This window comes from Myodes glareolus, chromosome 1 (assembly GCF_982192425.1).
Source record: "Myodes glareolus chromosome 1, mMyoGla1.1, whole genome shotgun sequence".
NCBI lineage: Eukaryota > Metazoa > Chordata > Mammalia > Rodentia > Cricetidae > Myodes > Myodes glareolus.
Window position 1 is genome coordinate 66,454,835 of NC_142026.1, and position 15,884 is coordinate 66,470,718.

Sequence of the window (15,884 nt, forward strand, 5' to 3'; positions counted from 1 at the left end):
CTGGGAAAAATGACACTTAGGGTAGATGTCCTTGAGCAATACTCTAACTATACTTAGACACCAACATGTGAGATGTCTATGGCAAACAAAGAGGGGCACTCAGAGAATGGGAAACTTCCACCAAAGCTCTATGCGGGAGAGGGATAACACATAAGTTTAAAACAATGTCCTAGTTACCATTAACTTTCAAGCTGACACTGCCCAAAATCACCTTAGGGGAAAGCAGAGTTTGAGGCACAGGGCACACTTGTCAGAAAAACAGGAAAATGACAAGCCTGCTAACTGAAATGCAAGACTCCCTAGATTATGCTCTCAAAGAGCCACCCCACAGAGTAATCTGTCCCAGACCACCAATTCCATTGTTTAATGCGTCCTGACTCTATTTCGCAGAGACTTCCTCAGCTCAGACACAGACCACATCAATCTAAAGAAGAGATGCAGGCCATACCAGTAAGAAAAACAGAGACCCCCTGTTACACCAAAAGCAAATCTAACGTCCCCAAAATTAGCTCCCAACCTCAACAGAGGCTCGTTATTAAAACAGAGTAAAGAGTTAGAAAACAAGTTTTAAAAAAACACACCTAAGGAACAAGCTGGTATATCTATCCTAATATGTAATAAAATAGACTTAAAATAAAATTAATCCAAAGATATGGAAAAGGACATTTCATAGTCATCAAAGAACAAACCACACATTGTCAACAAAAAAAAGAATTACAGATCTGTTTCCTTCAGAAACATAGATGTAAAAATACCCAATAAAAACTCACAAACAGAATCCAAATTGACATCAAAAAGATGATCCTACATGATCTAGTGGGATTAATTCCAGAGAATCTAAAATGGTTCAACATAAGAAAATCTGTCAATGTAACCCACAATATAAAGAAACTGAAAGTAGAAAACTCTATGTGATCATCTCATTTGATGCTGAAAAGGCCTTTGCAAATACATAACAGTCCTTCATGATAAATGTCTTGGAGAGAATAGGGATATAAGGCCATACCTAAGCATAATAAAGGCCGTATACAGCAAACTAACAGCCAACATCAAATTAAATGAAGAGAACCTCAAAGCACTTTCAATAAAATCGTGGACAAGACAAGACTTTCCACTCTCTCTGTATCTTTTTAAGTACTTGAAGTTTTAGCTTGAGCAACAAGACAATTGAAATAGATCAAGGGGATAAATCAGAAAGGAAAAATTCAAAGTATCCCTATTGGCAGATGATATTATTGTTTACATAACCAAGTCCCAAGATTCTATCAGAGCATACATAGAGCTGATAAACACCTACAGGGAAATGGATAATTACAAAAGTAACTCAAAAATCAGTAGCTCTCCTACACACAAATGATAATGGGCTATGAAAAAATCAGGGATAAAACCCCCTTCACAGTATCCACAAAAAAAAAATAGAAAATATCGTAGTGTGGCTCTAACCAAGAATGGTAGATTGTAAGAAAATGGCATCCAAGAGGAGTGATACTCTTAGGAGGTGTGGCCCTGTTGGAAGAAGTATATCACTGTAGGAGTGGGTTTTGAGGTATCTTTTGCTAAACCTTTGCTTTTATGGCAGACAGACCATTTCCTGTTGCCTAGAATATGTAGGACTCTCTGCTACAAGCCCACAGGACTTTAGAGTGAAAGTACAGCTAACATATCTCTAGACTAACTCATGGAAGTAATCCAGTGAGGAAACCCATTTGTAGAGCTTTAGGAATACCTGACTTTTGAATATCTGTCACTGTCATTTCTGTGATGACCCTTGTTAAGTCACAGTGTTCCACCCCTTTCCATAGAGGGTTTCATTCCAAAAATCATCAGCAATGTAGTTAATCATTCACTGAGCATAACTTTTTCTGTACTGGTAGCTGGATAAACTTTTCTTGCACTGTAGGGCCTTGGTGTAAAAGTATTCACCCAATCAAAGAAACCTTTGTTCTCATAGTCAAATCTATATAAAAACAGTTACTCACAATTATCCTTTATGGAAGGACATCTGACAAGGAAAGGAGTTTTGCAAATAGACCACATGAGAATCTCAAAAGACAGGCACTGAGTAGAAGACAAAATATATGCCCTTATTGATTAGCAGGGCTGGGAAGCCCTGAATTCTCTAGCAGCTGACTCAGGACAGTGTAACCTATTGACCTTGGTTCTACCCTAATAAGCTATTAATATTCTGTACTGATCTTCACCTCAGTTTCATTTGACACAAGATCTTAATCTAGGAAATTAACTGTGCCTTTGCCCCTAGAAATACAGAGGGAAAGCTTGGATCGCTAAGCCAAAAAAGAGTGGCAAGAAAGAGCGGCAAGCCTCGGCTCGCTCTCCTTTTTAAAAATAGCGGCAAGAAAGAGCAGCAAACCTCGGCTCACTCTCTTTTTTAAAGAGAAATATACCACACCCAAGTGGGCTGGTATTTCAGCAGCTATTGGCTGAAGGAGCAGAATGCGCTCCCGCAGCATTGTGGGCTAGTACTTCAGCGACTATAGGCTGAAGGAGCGGAAGGTACTCCCACAGCAGCAGGAGAGATGGCTCAGAGGTTAAGAGCACTGACTGTTCTTCCGGAGGTCCTGAGTTCAATTCCCAGCAACCACATGGTGGCTCACAACCACCTGTAATGAGATCTGGTGCCCTCTTCTGGCCTGCAGGCATGGAAGCTGAATACTGTGTACATAATAAATAAATAAATAAATAAATAAATAAATAAATAAATAAATAAATAAATCTTTTAAAAAATGCCAATGAAAATCAAGCATCATAGCTTTATTCCCATGATGAAAGTTGGTTGCCATAGTTACCATAAAGTTGTCTCCAGAGCTGCAGCAGAAGGAAGAGGAAGAACTCAGAAAGCGCAATGACACTGCCATGTATTCATCTCTGTTTTTATTGCATTTATTAATTACAAACTTCTAGCTTAACTATTTACCTTTAGGAAATGTAGTTAGTAAAAGAAATCCCCCATTTTTCTTCTTCTTAGAATTCTTGACTGATTTAAAGCCACGATCCTTAATTAATTCTCCCAGTAACTACAGGGGAGCTTCAGTCATGCCTCCTCTGAGACATAGTAAGCTAACAGGAACCCACTTTGTCAGATTTATCTGTTTTCCTGGAATGTGAAATGCATGATTGGTATCATTGCTATTGCCTAAATAATTGCTAATTGTGTCTGTATGTGTATACAAACTGAAAACCTTGAAGAGAATGGAAACTCTTTATTGAAGAATAAAGACATGCGAGGAGGAAACATGTTTGAGGTGATTTGTTCAACCTCAGACCCCTTTTATCCAGTTTTGCTTGGTGTAAGTATCCTGTTCTGAACCCTGAGGGGCAGCAGAGGAAAGGATTCCTGAACTAGACTTCTCCCATAGCCACACTGATGAATATCTTGCATATCACCATAGAACCTTCATCTGGTTATGGATGGAGATAGAGACAGAGACCCACACTGGAGCACTGGACTGAGCTCCCAAAGTCCAAATGAGGAGCAGAAGGAGGGAGAACACGATCAAGGAAGTCAGAACCGCAATGGGTGCATCCACCCACTGAGACGGTGGGACTGATCTAACGGGAGTTCATCAAGGCCAGCTGAACTGGGAGTGATGGAGCAAGTGATCAAACTGGACTCTCGGAATGAGGCTGTCAATGAAGGTTGACTGAGAAGCCAGTACAATGGCACTGGGTTTTGATTCTACTGCATGGACTGGCTTTGTGGGAGCCTGGTTTGTTTGGATGTTCACCTTCATAGACCTGGGTGGAGGGGGCGGGGGGACCTTGGACTTCCCACAGGGCAGGGAACCCTGACTGCTCTTAGGACTGGAGAGGGAGTAGAGGAGGGGGAGGGAAAAGAGAGTTGGGGAAATTTTTAATAGATAAATAAATTAAAAAAAGAAAATAAAATAAAATGTTTTAATAAGCCAGTGTTTCATTTTTATGACAATGAGACAAGTCTACTTCTGGCAGCACCAATTACTTCAGAGAGGTTAATGGGTATCAAAGAGACTTGTTATGGAATTTGCCTTCAATGTGACTAGGATAGGCATTTGGGCAAGAAATTGATCTTGTCTTGACTGCTTAATGGTATAATCTATGAACTGGATTGTAAGACCCACAGAAAAGTGGCTGCTGTGTTTTCCAAAAGACAAAATGGTCCTTTGGGGTTCCTGGTCCACAGAAAAAAAACTGCCAGACATTCTGAAGGACACAGAAGAAAGCAACTGATGAACTTTGCCAGTACAAGGAAGAACAGAACTTCAAATTTCCTGCTTCTCTGAAAAGTATACCAGATATTATGGGCCTATAGACTGAAGATGACTGCCCCAACATTACACAAAAACTTTGGGTGACTGTCCAGGCAGCAAGAAAACTCTGGCTTTTCTAGAACTTTGGAAGTTGCTTACAATGCACTTCCTGTTTATGTATATAATATTGTTTCCTTCTTGGGTCTCTGAGGGATTTGAAGACTAGATAATTATTGTTTTCCTTGTTTACCTGGCACAGAAACCAAATTATGATAGAAAGTGAATTAGGTATAAGACTTTGAACTCAACAAAATCACAAAGATATGGAGTATTTCTCTGAATTTGGCAAGTGCAAATGGACTAGATATTGTTGACATATTTATTTCCTGTATATATCGTATATAGTCATTGTGCTTATTATATATAGTTTTTCTTATATTGGTTATAGCATTTTTTATTTTAGACAAAAAGGGGAAATGTAGTGGCATTTCATTCATGTTTTAATAAATAAAGCTTGCCCAAGGATTAGAAACATCCACACTGGGCAGCCTTACAGACCAGGCAGCAATGACAAACACCTTTAATCCCAATAGCCACACCAGCTTGCCACAGAAACCAGGTGATAGTGGTGCATACTCTTAATCCCAGAACTAGAGAGGATTATAAAATGTGAGAGACAGCTCACAGGATCAGTCTTATTCTGAGATTCCTGAGGGCAGGATTGCCATTTGGGACTGAGATAGAGGTAAAAGACAGTGGCTAGCTAATTTGCTTTTCTGACATTCATGTTAAACCCCAGTTTCTGTCTCTGAGATTTTATCAATCATGCTTCAGGGAGGAGAGGAAGGAGGTGAAACTGTGGTCAGGGTGCAAAAATAAACAAACAACAAATAACAGAGTCTCAACCAAATCAGGTCAGGCTGTATATTTCTGTGAGTGATTGTCCTAATTGATGCAGGGGCACAAACCACTGCAACAACATCATTTCTAGGCAGATGGGCCTTGGTTGTCAAAGAAACGAGCTAAGCATGATCCAGAGTGTGAGTCAGTGAATGAGCCAGCAAGCAACATGTTTTCTGCCTTGACTTCCTTTAGTGATACAATATAAAACAACCCCAATAGGGAAATGGAATTTTCTCTCTCCTAAAATGCTCTTTTTCAGGCTGTTTTTATTACCCCAAGAGAAAGAACCATAGAACAGTGTATAGGGAAGACGACTATTTGAATCAAAGTAATTTATACTCAAGAGCAAACCCCTCTGCACCCTCTAGGAAAGACGGTAGAATATAGACAGAGATGGTAGGATTTAGACAACAGTGACTGGCCAGAAAGTGCAGGTGCAGCCCCCTACATAAGTGTCCTCTCCTTTTTTTTAACCAGACAAATGTCTTGGAATTTGATCATAAACAGGCTGGCTGGAAGTGATTCACCTGCCTGTGCCTCCTGAGTGATGATGTGATTAAAGGCATTTACCATCCTGCACAACTGTGTCCTGTTCTTTTAACCTCAAAAGAAGTATCCTAGGGCTTTCCTTCAAAATTTCCTAAGCACAAGGCTCCTCCTAAGAATGTCCATCCTCTGGATTCACACTACTTCCAACTTTAGTCCAGGTCTTCCAAAAACAAATCTGAAACCCTGTCTAGACCCATCCTACAGAAGAAGAAATTAGGAGTCCTGAATAGCACAGTGATTGGTGTGATGTTCCCTGCACACTACCTGTGCTGAATGTCTCGGGGAAGTTCTTATTTGGTTATTTGATCATGCTTGCTGTAGCTCTAGACATGATATTACAGTTCTTCCAGTGATCTTCATGGGATGATAGCAGGGCATAGTCTCAATGCTCTGAGAATTTTTTCCCTGAGCAAACTGACTTCCATCTCTGTCCCTGCTAACATTGAACTCCCTCCCTAGACCTTTTTCTGACCTATTGTATCTTCCTTTGTCTGAGAACACCTTTCTGCATGGGTACCGTAAATGTCTCCTCCTTCCTGGCCTCTCCCATAGAGGAAGACTTGATTACCACCAGGAGATCATCTGAGAAAGAACAAAGGTGACTCAGGAAAATCAGAGAGCACATGTGCACACCCAACACATAACAGTAAAATGTTGTCTTGAAACATAGAATGAAGGAGTCCATAGTCCTTTAAAAGACACACAAGTCACCTCTTCCCCAACACTGAGCACATGAAACTCCTCACACAACTGTACCTGGGCCTCTCTTCTGGATCATTAATTTGACTGATGATAAAGGATTGAGGTCATCACTCAGCCTGCCTCTTTCCAGCCCTCAGAGACATCTCTGTCACCTTCTTGCAGGAATTAAGTAAATACTATCTTCCCAGAGCATTGAGAACACAGTGGAGGCTGGGTGCTCAGCTTGGTCTCTGTATCACATGGACACATAGGCAGGGTGGAGGCTCGCTCTTTGGTGCTGACAGACCCAAGGCAAGGACACAGCAGGTGTCAGCCCTGGGATGAGTCATTGTTCTCTGAGGGCTTGGGGATGCTTATCAGCCTTGTTGCTCAATATGTTGCTTGGAGAAGAAGAATAAAGGGAAGTTGAGTGGGATGCAGGGCAACACTGAGAGTGGAAGGGATTGAGCAGTGACTTGACTCGAACCCCACCACTCACAGCCCTTTGGATCCTGTAACTGTGCTCCTGTATGAAAAGATTCTCAGCCCAGAAGGAGGAAGAACGGCACAGCCTGAGTTCTGTGTTGGAGCTGAGATTCTCCTCCTCAGAGGGAGGACAACGAGTGAGAAGATAGATGGAGTTCTCTGTGCTTCTCTGCAAGAGGTATACCCTCTGGCAGGGGCTTCTGCTCACAGGTAATGGCACCTACTCTATGACTCTGTTGGAAGGGGAACTTAGATGCAGGCTGGAGTCTCCTAAAGAGACCAAGATGTTGAGGGGAGACTCAAGGTTTCTGTGTGCACTCACGGAGCAGAAGGTACAGTGAGGGACAGAGGCTCAGCATCCTGAAGCTCTCAGAGGACAGGGAGTGATGATGGTAAGAGAAAAGCCTCAAGCACTCCATATTCACAGTGAATTTCATTGGCTGTAATGTTCTGAAGACATGTTCCCAGCATGGCCCTCCAAAAAGAAATCAACAGGGGAGGGCTAGTGAAATGTTTCAGTGTGTGAAGATATGGTAACCTGAAACTAATCCTCTGCTCCCACACAGTAGACAGAGAAAACAGATTCCTGAAGGTTCTACTCTTCCATTCACATAGGAGTTCTGATTAGAACTCACATATATACACCCTGGAACATGTGACCTCACACAGATTTGTGGCATACATCTTTAGATGTTCACAAGAAGACACCAGCCTGCACAAATGAACACATATATTTAAATTAGTAAATCTAAAATCACTTATTTCACACTGAAATATAAGTACTGTCATAAGTTCCAAACATAGGAATTATGAAGAGAAATCTATGGAGACACATTCCTCTTTCCTTCCTCCCATTTTTCTTTTATTTGTGTCTGATTATTTTCCAGGAACTGAACCTTTCAAAAATTCAGAATAATATTGCCCTTACAAGTCCCTGGTTCTCAACTGGCAGTTCTGCTTAAGCCCTTAAACCAAGCCCTCAGGAGGCAGAAGCAGGTGATCTCTGTGAGTTCAAAGCCAGCCTGGTCTACATAGCAAGATCCAGGACAGGCAAATCTACACAGATAAACCCTGTCTCAAATAACCAAAAATAAAAAATAAAAAAGTCCTGGTTCTCGAACCTGATGTAAGCATATCCAATGAGAAACCCTGGGTTGACTAGAATCACAAAGGTATCAGAGAAAAAAATCATAAAGTGAGAAGTCTCCAGAGGAGGAGTTCAGAGATGCAATGCTCCTCACACCAAATAATCTACATGAGGAAGGATGATGGACACTTAGGGGGAACTAGGAAAACACCTGAGCAGAGAATTCCTGAGAGAGTAAATGACACACTCAAACACTCTAAGTCAAAAAAAAAAACCCAAGTTGCTAATGTCTACCAAGGAGGGTAAGCACAGTCCTACTTACACACCAAACTGAGAGATGCTCATACCTCTTTAATATTGGTGGTTTTTCTCAATTCCCTTCTAGCCTCCCTTTCAACCTCCTGGCACCTGTCTACCATGGCCAGTGTCACCATTGAATTACTGCCAACACCAGTAGCTGAAGGAGATAACGTCCTTTTCCTGGTCCGCAATCTGCCAGAGGATATTATAGACGTAGCCTGGTTCAAAGGGCTGAGAAATAAGAAACAACAAATTGCAGTGTACGTACTGCACAAAAATTTAACTATGCCAGGTCCTATACACAGCGGGAGAGAGATAATATATCACAATGGATCCCTGCTTCTTGAAAAGGTCACCCAGAAGGATACAGGATTCTATACCCTACGAACCTATAATAGAGGAAGAAAATTTATATCAACCATGCCCATATACCTCCATGTGCACGGTAAGTGATTCATTGAGAACTCTGTGAGCTAGGTGAGGTCCATTTCACTGGACACATACAGGAGAGTGGCCTCTGCTTACATTCCTTCCCTGTGCATTGTGTCCCCATGGCGGGGTTTGAGCATTTAATGTGGGAAACAAATGGTGGAGAATAATGACAATAGATCAGGATCCTTCATTTGACTTCACTTTGACACAGGTGGATGTATGGTAGGTAACTCAGCCTAAGATATAGCCTCTGTCGAGAGTCTAGGGATTCTCACAGGTTTGTTTCCTTGAGAAAGACTTTGAGAGAATTAGCATTTTGCCTGGTGGAGGAAAACATAGGATTCTCAGAGATGTGAACACCAGGATGCCCTGGTTTAAGATCTCTGTCCCAGACTCAACTCCAGGTGTCCATGAGGAGCATTTTCTAAGTGTTGAATTTTGGCTTTCAGATGGCAGGGAAGAGTGCTCTCTGGTAGTCGAAGTCTTGTGATGTGTGGGATTAGACAGTGCACTGTCCTGAGAGCCTTGACTGGATTTCATCCCATGGTCATCTTCTTCAGAGAGTCAGTAGGGAAACATAGCTCAAAAGGTGTCCAAACCATTAGCTAACTGTCCTGTTGGGCTTATGAGATTTCACATGAAAGTTGTGGTCCCCGAGGAGAGGGACTCAGGACACAGATTCTTCTTACAAGGGCCTGTCCTCTAGGTCCAACGAGGGGAATTCCCTCCTTCATGCAAATGGCTACAGGCTATGCTGATCTGAAAGCTTTGCAGACATGAGCTGTAGTTCCCCTGGTGATCACCAGGCGTGTCATCAGGATACACAATGAACTGGCAGAAAAATATTTGCCTAAATCAGGAACTATCCTAGTAGCCTGGTTCCACCCCTGTTTTTACAGACCAGAAAATCACTGTCTCAACATTCTCAGAGCTACTGGCTACTTAATGTGTCTGCTACACTGCCAGGAGATCATGTTCTCTCTTCCTACTTCATGTATTTCCTTTGGGAAACCTATGGTATCCAAGGGGAATCAACTAGATAGAGGTTCAAGGCCTCTCAGAAAAACCATGGATCACATGGGCAAACCCATTATACAGTTCAGCAAACAGAGGAAGTGGGAGAATCATGTAGAAAATCATCCACAGGTTGAAGAATCTCACAGTCCTTTTCCCGGAATCAGGTCACCTCCTCCCACACACCCAAGACGTGATCCTCATGACACGTGGCGCATCCTGTGCCTTTGACCTCAGTCAGAATCTAGGCTGATAGTGAGTCTAGGGAGAATAGATTTATTTTTTCCACACATCACACACCTGGTCCCTTTGTACCTCAAGGGCAGTTTTGTCACCTTCCTGCTGAGAGCAAATTCCAGGTTTCCAGAGCATTGAAAATGAGGCAGATTGGATGCACAGCTGGGTTTCTTTGTCACACAGTTGTGCAGATTTCCCATTTTTCAAGCTTCCATAGACTAGACCACCACACAGCAGAGTGCAATTCTTGAGTCCGCTGCAATTATCTCTCGTCACAGGGATGGTCAGTAGCCTTGACTCCCACTCTGTTCTAGAGGAGAGAAACACCAGGAGAGAATGGGAAAGGAATATGGGGCAGCACTGAAACCGCAAGGGCAGAGCAGTGTTTTGAAAACAGACCCACCATAAGACTCTGGGAGGAGCTACTTCCTGGAAGAGGCTCAGCTGAGAAGGGAGAAGGACAACAGAGCTTGGGAGACGTGGTGGAGCAGAAGTTCCTCACAGAAACAAATCAGACATCTGAGACAATGGAGGCCCTCTCGGTACTTCTCTGAAAAAGTTCAGCACAAGCCAGGGCTTCTTCTCACAGATGAGACCAGTGTGTGTGAGGAGGGACTGACAAACTGTGGAATCTCCTGAGTGGCACAAGGACATGAGAGGAGCCTCAGTGTTTGTAGGGCAGAAGATACAGAGAGGAAAAGAGGCTCAGCATTAAGATATCCTCATCGAATATTAGACAGTAAGAATGGGGGAGACATTATTCTTCCATCAAGTTGGTATTCATGACCACAATATTCTGAGGACTGATGCTCTCAGCTTGATGGTCTGAATAAAAATTCAAGCTGGTGTGGATCACTAACATGATCCAATGTATACAGGCATTTGCTTCATTGACTGACGAACTGAGACAAATGAACAGAAGAAGGCCAAGACGACTTGTGCTTCTTATGATGATGTCAACATTTGAGTGGACTTGAAGTAAAAAACAAAAAACTGGAAGATGAATTCAGAATTCAGGTGTTCATTGCAGCCCCAAGGGGAACAGAGCAGCAACAAAGCCAGAGAGTGAAGACACAGGGTCTGTAGGGGAAGAGGTTGGCATCATCCCAACACTAATCCACTGTAAGTGTGAGCAGTCAGTCTTAAGCTGGGCAATGCTGACAAGTGAAGAGAGAACTATATAGTGGAAATGGCAAGTGTGGGGACACTGAGAACATGAAGGTCATGTACAGATCTCTACCAAGTAGGACAGGGAGAAACTCACCCAGAAACCTGGGCTGAGCAAGGGACACAGCTGCTCAGGACAGAAGGCCTTATCTTAGTCAAATACAAAACTTCCAGTTTAGATGGATCTCTCTCTTCCTTCTAGCTTTCCTCTGGAAGTGTGGACGCCTTACTACCTCTGACCAGCTCACTATTGAATCAGTGCCACCCAGCGTTGCTGAAGGGGGAAGTGTTCTTCTACTCATTCACAATCCACCAGAGAATATTTTAGGCTTTGTCTGGTTCAAGGGAATGGCTAACTTCAAGAATATTGTGGCCACCCGGTTAATACAAGATATGAAATCAACTGTGTGGGGGCCTGCATACAGTGGCAGAGAGACATTGCACAGTGATGGATCCCTGTTGCTTCATGGTGTCACTCAGAAAGACTCTGGATTGTACACCCTACGAATTCTGAGAACAGATACAGGAATTGAATACGCACAAGTACAACTCCAGGTGGACAGTAAGTACTTCTCTATGACTGTTCAGTGCTGGGTGGGGCTTAGACAGACAGGACTGCCATGGCTGGCCTAGCCTCTCTTCTGGGTCCCCGTGTTGAGGTTTGAGCACTTAGTGAAGGACACACTGGTAGAGTCAAACGGCCAGAGATGCGCTTCTGTCATCTGACTCCACCTGCGTCAAGAAAGACCTTGATGGAAAGTAACTCAGCCTAAGATGTCAGAGTCAACCTAGTCCCTTGGTGCTCTAGACTAGAGAGCCCTGAATACTGTTATCTTTTCAACACTGGAGCGAAGTGACCCAGGAGAACATTTTTCTATTGTTCTTCTCTTAATTCTTTCTAAACTGATAGGAAACAATGGTGTTAGAGACCTCATGTCAAACTGTGGTATTTATTAGCTTACAAATGAGACTGTCATAACTAAAATCGAGGACCTGGTACAGAGACCAAGGTGGAGTGATTTCTATTGGCTTGCCATTCTTGCTTGCTCAATCAGCTCTCTTGTGTCACCCAGGAGTCCCAGGCCAGGGCTTAAACTGACCACATTGATCTAAATTCTTACATCAACCCCGGTTTAAATATTGTACTAAAGTTTTGTGCACAGGCCAAATTGATGGTGGCATTTTCAACTGAGTTCTTTTCTTGAAAAATAACAGTAGCTTGTATCAAGTTGATTGAAAACAATCAACCTAGTAGCCAAGCCTTTAATGAATGGAGCCTGCCTTGAAGATAAGACTGCTCCCAGCCCTCATAAAGACCGAAGGGCTATATGACACAACAGGAATTGCATCTATAGGGTGAAGTCAGAGGTCAGAATAAAAAACCTAGAAAGTGAAAGTACCAGGCCTGTTGAGTTCAGGGGAGGCATCATATTAAATGTCAGTGTTCATGAGTCTGTACAGTATTTGACTAAGAGCAGTGAGGGAGCAGCCATGTAGACACCCAAAGAGACTGTTCCACAGAAGACATTCAGAGGCACTGTTAGAAAGGAGGAGGTCATGTTTCTGCCCTTCTTTAAGAGGAAGAGATACACACATACCTGGAACCCTAGGTTAAGTGATGAATCCATCTGCTCAGGATGGAGTTCACCATCTTTTCACCAAGCACAATGATACCCATGTGATGGCTTTTTCTTCCCTTTTCCCTCCCAGCTTCCCATTCTCAGTTCTGCAACCCTTTCACTTCTTCCCAACTCATGATCCGACCGATGCCTCGCTATGCAGCTGAAGGGGAAGACGTACTTCTCCAAGTTCATAATCTTCCAGAAGATCTGAAAGCCTTTTACTGGCACAAAGCAACGTATAGAACTCCGACCCTTAAAATTGTAAAATACACCAGAGCCACAAATTCCAGCTCCTGGGGGCCTGAACACAAAGTTAAAAAGACAGTATACAGTAACGGATCTCTGATACTCCAGGATCTTACTGAGAAAGATACAGGAACCTACACACTAACAGTTTTAAACAAAGATTCCAAAATTAAAAGACTTTACGTGGAATTTTTTGTAAAGAGTAAGTGACTCTCTATTTTCTCCAACTGCTTGAAGTGTCTGATCCCACTTCATACACTAACCTGTCAGGATTGGGTTGTGCCTGCTCTCTCCTCCACTGCATTGTGTCCCCCTACTGGGGTTTGGGCCCCTACTGCAGGACACACATGGAGTAGACAAACTGGAATAGATCAAAACCCCACACTTGCCTTTCCACAGAAAAAGGAAGAACTGTGCTGTGTAAACTCAGTCCCAGGATGTCACCTGCAGCACTCACCATGCACATGTCCTCAGAAAGAGGGGATCAGGCAGCCCCTGAATAGTTAAACCATGGGGTCCTCACAGAGGCTGTCAGCCTGGACTCCAAAACTTTGCCTCTGGCTGGACAGTAGGTGACAGTGGGGAGTTTATGTCGCTGTTTTGGTTAGATTTTCTGTTAGAATCAAGAAGGAACAAGGCTTGACTGACTGCCCCACAGAGTGTAGAATCAGCTGTTTACTGCCATGACAGCTGCCGTTAGGTAGGTCACCTGTGCGTCTCCTTCTGAGGCTCAGTGGGCAGGTGTCCGGGCCATTAGCCTATTGCTATGATGGGCTTATGAGACTTCACAGGAAGGTCAAGGCACCAAGTGAAGAAACTGAGGGGTCAGCTGCTCCAGATTCCTCCTTCTCCTCAGGGGTCCAACCTAGGGAATTCTCTTCTGCAAGTAAACAGTAGCAGATGCTGCTAATGTGAGCAGCTCCCCCATCCCAAGTTCAGCTCATGAACACAGCAATGACCAGGCACTATGTGTTCTATTACAGGGAAACTGAGGCACAGGAAACAGTGCCTGAATCTGGGTAAAACAGTTCTTGAGTGCAAATCCAAAGCACAAGTTATGTCTAGAGTCACAGCTCCAAATTCTCCCCCCTGGATGCTTTAAAAAGCATGAACTAAAGAGGGCCTGGTTTACTCTGTGGACTACTGTCATTTGGCATTCTCCTCTGTTTCTTCACAGAGTCTGTGACACAGCCCTTTGTGCAAATCACTGACACCACAGTCTCAGGAGGTACGTCTGTGATCTTCACCTGCATTTCACCCGACACTGATGTCTCCATCCGCTGGATCTTCAATAAGAAGAATCTGAAGCACACAGAGAGGATGACTCTGTCTCCGACAAAGTGTGGACTCAAAATAGATCCTGTCAGGAGTGAGGATGCTGGAGAGTATCAGTGTGAGGTCTCCAACCAAGTCAGTTCAAAGACCAGTCTCCCAGTTTCCTGGGGCCATGATAAGTGAGTGACCTCTCCTCTCATCCCATATCAGAGTGTAGGTATTTCTTTATCAATGGGGTACAAAATGGAGACACACTATGTGGGGAAAATGATTAGTTACTACTAAGATACAGCCAGTATGGTGACTCATACCTATAATACTGGGATACACGTGTGTACAAGGAAAGACCAGAAATAAAAGTGATGTTGTCTTAAAAGGAAAATAAAGACATCAATATGATAAACAAAAATCCAAAGGCTTTAAGAACTTTTGCTATGGGTCAAATATATTGTGATCCTTCAGAACCCATAGGAACTAATTTCAGGAGCTCTCAATCTTTGGATGCTTGGAGTCTGCTTAAAAAATAGTGCAATGTTTTCATTGAGAAAAACATTCTCTTGTATGCTCAAATACATTTTCTCTCTAACTCACCTAAATCCAGTGCTGCCTGCACACTATTTATCCATGTGAAGTGAGAAAGAGTGAAGACAGGAGAATGGACAATCCATGACTTACTGTGGGCATCGCTGGTTTCTAAATGCACAGATGTTGCATCCTTCACCTAAGGGCAAATCACACTCTTTTCACCCAGAAAGTGGCATTCACAGTGGGACCTTGCACCTGAGCCTTCTTTCTTGTTGATATGTATTTCCTTCTGTTTACATTCTCTCATTACATCACCAACACAGTTCCCCTCTCTCCACCTCTCCCTAGAACTCATTTCACCTCTACCTCGAATCCACTCATCTTTGCCTTTAAATAATGAGCAGGTTTCCAGGGATATCCACAGAACATGGCATAGCAAGTTATATTAAACTTGCCACCATTCCTCATATCAGAGCTGGGAGTGGCAATCCTGTAGGAAGCAAAGGGTCCAAGGGCAGGCAAAAGAGTCAATGATGTCCCCCTATTCTACCTTTAGAAGTTCTTGAAGAATATCCATCTGCATTACTTTAACTTATATGCTAAGGCCCTAGCTCAAATTCATGTAGGGTCAAAGATTAACACCTCAGATGGCCCGGAAAGGGAGCACAGGCACCCTCCACTCCCCTAAACATTCTGACCATTCAGTCGGGGCTTCTTTCTGGCTACTGTCTTTCTCCTCTTATCCCATTGCAGAATGCCCCCAAGAACCCCTTTAATTCTGTAGGATTATAGGATCCCCCAACTCAGCCTGCTTCAGGACTGAGGGTCTGGGGACAAAGTGGTTAGGGCAACTGCTGCAGGAGTTTCTTTGTCCCACTGAGCTTGCACCCAGGAAGCATGCAATTTTGTCTGTGAGGTCCCTGGCCAGCAAGTGGCCTGATCCTGTACCAAAAGTTCCATCCCTCAGGAGGAGTAAGTGAGTGCACGAAAGGCTGGTCAGATGTCCCAGGAATGGAGCACAGGCACCCCCCCATTCCCCTAAACTTTCTGACCATTCAGTGGGGCTTCTCCCTGGCTAGTGCCTTTCTCTACTTACTCCATACCAGCTGCCCC

The 15,884-nt window shown here is 43.3% G+C and overlaps 1 protein-coding gene across 1 annotated transcript; it reads left to right on the plus strand.

Annotated features, from left to right (window-relative positions):
• The first annotated feature begins 7,015 nt into the window (after positions 1 to 7,015).
• Positions 7,016 to 14,429, plus strand: LOC146895933 (pregnancy-specific glycoprotein 22-like). The gene is made up of 5 exons (XM_087911432.1): positions 7,016 to 7,076; positions 8,339 to 8,698; positions 11,306 to 11,665; positions 12,814 to 13,173; positions 14,149 to 14,429. The coding sequence occupies exons 1-5, from the start codon at positions 7,016 to 7,018 to the stop codon at positions 14,427 to 14,429; spliced, it is 1,422 nt and encodes a 473-aa protein (XP_087767558.1).
• The last annotated feature ends 1,455 nt before the right edge of the window (positions 14,430 to 15,884 follow it).